Here is a 3613-nt window from a genome sequence, read left to right as displayed (position 1 = left end):
AAGAGCAAAATGAAAATAGAAGAAAAACTGAAAAGAAAGATGGTGATGATAGAGAATTGTGACGTTTGTCCAATATGGCTCAGCTTTGATTTTGTCATTTTTACACCCGCTCAATTCTAGTGATGGCAACGGGGCGGGTTCGGGCGGGGACCCCACGCTTTTTTTTAATAATTTCGAGTTCAATAAAATACGGATAACATTCAAGCTGACAAAGTTAATATCCAAAATAAATACTACAAATCTTAAATATATTGGTCGCTATTGGTACACAACATTGATTATTAGGATGAACGAGGTTTTTTGTATTTTTTCCTTTGATATTGTCATAAAAGTTGTAACCTCACACACTTTAATTTATTACAATATATAGATTTTCAAATTTGTTCAGTTGAACATGTTATATCTTTTTATATTTGTTTTTATCAATATAATATCAATTTGACAAAGTAGCGTAATGGTATATATAAATTAGTCAAGTTTGATAAAACTCGTACAATTGAGGATACTAGAAAATAGGTTATCCTTCTATTTGAAGCAAGTTGAACCCTAACTTTTAAAATAAAAAAAATTCACGGGGCTGGTTTGGGGCAGATTTTTTTGCCCCATTCGGGGGGGAGGGGGAGGGGCACCGGGATGGGACGGGGTAAATTATCATCACTACTCAATTCCCTGAATGACCTCTCCCCCGTAGTCGCAATGTCTTCTCTCTTCGAAGCGAAGAGCCGACAGGTGCAGAGGAACTTCGTCTCCCTCACTGTAGACAAGTACACAGTACACAAATATTTACCAATTCGATGAAAGTGTGAAAAATTGTTGTAGAAAGGAAGGAATTGGTTAAAAACGATGACTCGATCTTCTTCTGGAGCAAGAATCAATATCGGAGCGAGTACCAAAAAACTCAAAGTCGATAATCGAATCTTGCTCCGATTTTACTACCGAATTGTCGATAATATTCTCAAGCAGGTACTTTCAATTCACATGATCAATGTTTGTTCGTAAGTTATTTGTACAAACACAGAATATTTTTTTTTTATTTCTCACGGATGATAGTTTTTATTGTTCATTAATGTATCTTTTATAAAAATTACAATGTCGTTTTCGTATGGCCCAGGAAATTGAAACTGTTCCTTGTTGCTTTTTGTAATGTAGTATCTGTCTGTAATAAGTTAGGGCTTTCTCGTTGAATGGATTTCATGATTGGAACATCGACAATATATATAATTTTTAATTACTTAATATAATGATGAAGCTCTTGTGCACAGGTGGCTGTTGTTCTGTTCAATTTTCTTGAAATAAGCGAGAAAGTGTGTGAGAAATCTTGTCGGATTTTTTACACGTTTTCTGGTAGTATTCTTTATGTAAGCATGTGTTAAGATACCAACTATAGGAAAATATGGATAAGCAACAACAATGAAAAATAACAATTTATTGATGGAATTCTGAGGAATTACAGTAATGCAAGATAACAATTATAGCCTTTCGAGAGGCTATTCTCTCCTGACTTAACTACCAATATTTGCCTACCTTCCCTATTAATTTTCCCTTCTATATATAGGCAAACCTGACTGTAGCATTTTACATTTTTATCCCTCATTCTAACTGACTGGTAAACATTCTGGAATTGGGCTCATTTAATTGGGGCCTATCATTACCCGCCGCCCCAAAAACTACCTTGTCCTAAAGGTTGAAGCGTGGTTCAACTTCAAAATTCGGGTTTCCATTTAGCTAAACCGTTTTTGCAGTAAGCTTGTTGTGGCTGTTAGCCCGTGTAGTCAACAGCCCACCTATCATTAAAATTCGATCCATAAAAACCCCATAGCCGGTCGTACCCGTTCGTAAGTGTTCAAAAAGTTGAACCCACCAAATCTAAATAAAATGTTGCATAGTAACACGACCAATCAACTCAGTCACCCCTTCTTGTACTATTATCGAATTAGTAATTAACAATCCTAGCGTATCACCGAACTCCCCACCATTGTTGGTCTTAAAAATCCCTCCACCTTCGTTGCTACTTATTTCCTCCAAACCCATTGAAATTTGATGAAGGCTAATTAATTTCTTCTCCAAAAGAACACTCAACAAGTTGAGAGAAGCCACCACCACCACTTCGAGACTTCGAATTTGACCCGTGAGTTCCATGGACTGTAATCCAGCTTCAGTCAGCCTTTTGCAACCCAGATTTTTGGATTTTCCAATGGCTAGAGGTCATAATTTAGCTAATCCAATTGCCAGCGCACCATTCTGGAGGAAGTTTCGTGAAGGCAATCTCATCCGGGAGATGAGATGGCCTGGAGACCGCTTATGGGCCATTTTATTTAAAGGGAAGCATTGGGCCTGGTTTAAATTCATCTGTTGGCCTGAAACGGGTTAAGACCCACCTCCTCTTGGGTTGCCTCTAGCCCATCGATTTTGGATTAAATAGTTTTTGTCATCCTTCTCCGTCAACTGTTTAAGCCCCTTAGGTCGTAGCACCCGTTTCTCGGCCTTCATCTCCGGCTTCAACCCATTCTCAATTTGGCCCTCCATTAACGCTTCAGAATTTGCTTGCAACGGAGTTGTCAGGACCTCAAAAATCAGTATTTCCAGCCAAAGACAGTGCATCTCTGCCCTTCCCAATTCTTCTCTGTGACTCTAGTTGTCTGTAGACTCTACACTTATCCCAATATTCTCCAATTGCAGCAGAGTTTCAGAATTAATGGTTGGTTTCGACGAAGTGAATGCGACCTACTTTTCCTTTGTGTTCTGGCGTGTTCCCTTTGTGATTCTTCCATAACTGACTTCCTTTGATCCTTCCGTGTTCATGCTTGCCTCAGCGAGCTTGTTAGGAATTTTAGAAGCAAAGGTATGTCCAGTAAGTTCCCTCCCATGGACGGTTGAAAATTTGACTGTCATCCCCGCTTTCAATTCTCTCCAAGTTTGCACGGGTTGATGACGATCTATCCATTGAAACCACTCCCAGGCTTCATTGTCCAAGCATGCCACAACGGCTTCCACTTTTTCTCTTTCCGACAATTGATTCCTTGCAAAAATTTCATCAGCTTCCCTTAGCCACCAATCTGGATCACCATCATAGAATATTGATGAGGACATCGAACGACGTTTACTTATTTTATTTAAACTTTATTTATTTTCTTGGACTATTATTTAAATTTGGATTTGTATGGGCTTAGGCCCAAGCTCATTAGGGTTGGTTTACTATTTAAACCTATTTTGCATTGTAACTTTCAGTTGATGATGAATTAGAATTGAAATATTTTTGGTGGCTTGCAGCCGTTTTCTCCCTCCCCTCTCTTCCCCTGGTTTTTTTCTCCTCTTCTCCCTTCTCTCTGTTTCTCTTACCCGTTCCTTCTTCTTTCTTTCTTATTCATCCTACATCAAATTTGGTATCAGAGCCGAATCTTGGGTACTTTCTTTTACAATCCAAAATCTCTTCTTTTCTCTCAAAATCTGTTGGAACAGCACGAACTAAAAGAATATTTGGTACAGGCAGCAGTTTTTTTTTCTTCTTCTTCAATTTTCAGTCTTAGGGAAAAAAAAAAAAGAAATCACTGTTCACCGGGGGGGTACTGTTCACACCCGGAATTTCAGTTTTTTTTAATAGATTTTTCAGCAG

General features: G+C 38.4%; 1 protein-coding gene across 1 annotated transcript in view; it reads left to right on the top strand.

The window, feature by feature from the left end:
• The first annotated feature begins 770 nt into the window (after nucleotides 1-770).
• Nucleotides 771-3613, top strand: part of LOC111400701 (AMSH-like ubiquitin thioesterase 1) — a 23251-nt gene continuing 20408 nt past the window's right edge. Inside the window, 1 exon segment of the mRNA XM_023028091.1 lies at nucleotides 771-963. Within this exon segment, the coding sequence (XP_022883859.1) occupies nucleotides 844-963 (120 nt within the window). The 5' untranslated portion in view covers nucleotides 771-843.

The sequence above is a fragment of the Olea europaea genome, chromosome 10 (assembly GCF_002742605.1).
Source record: "Olea europaea var. sylvestris chromosome 10, O_europaea_v1, whole genome shotgun sequence".
Taxonomy (NCBI): Eukaryota; Viridiplantae; Streptophyta; class Magnoliopsida; order Lamiales; family Oleaceae; genus Olea; species Olea europaea.
The sequence above is the reverse complement of the archived record's forward strand: the minus strand, read 5'-3'. Positions and strand labels throughout refer to the sequence as shown.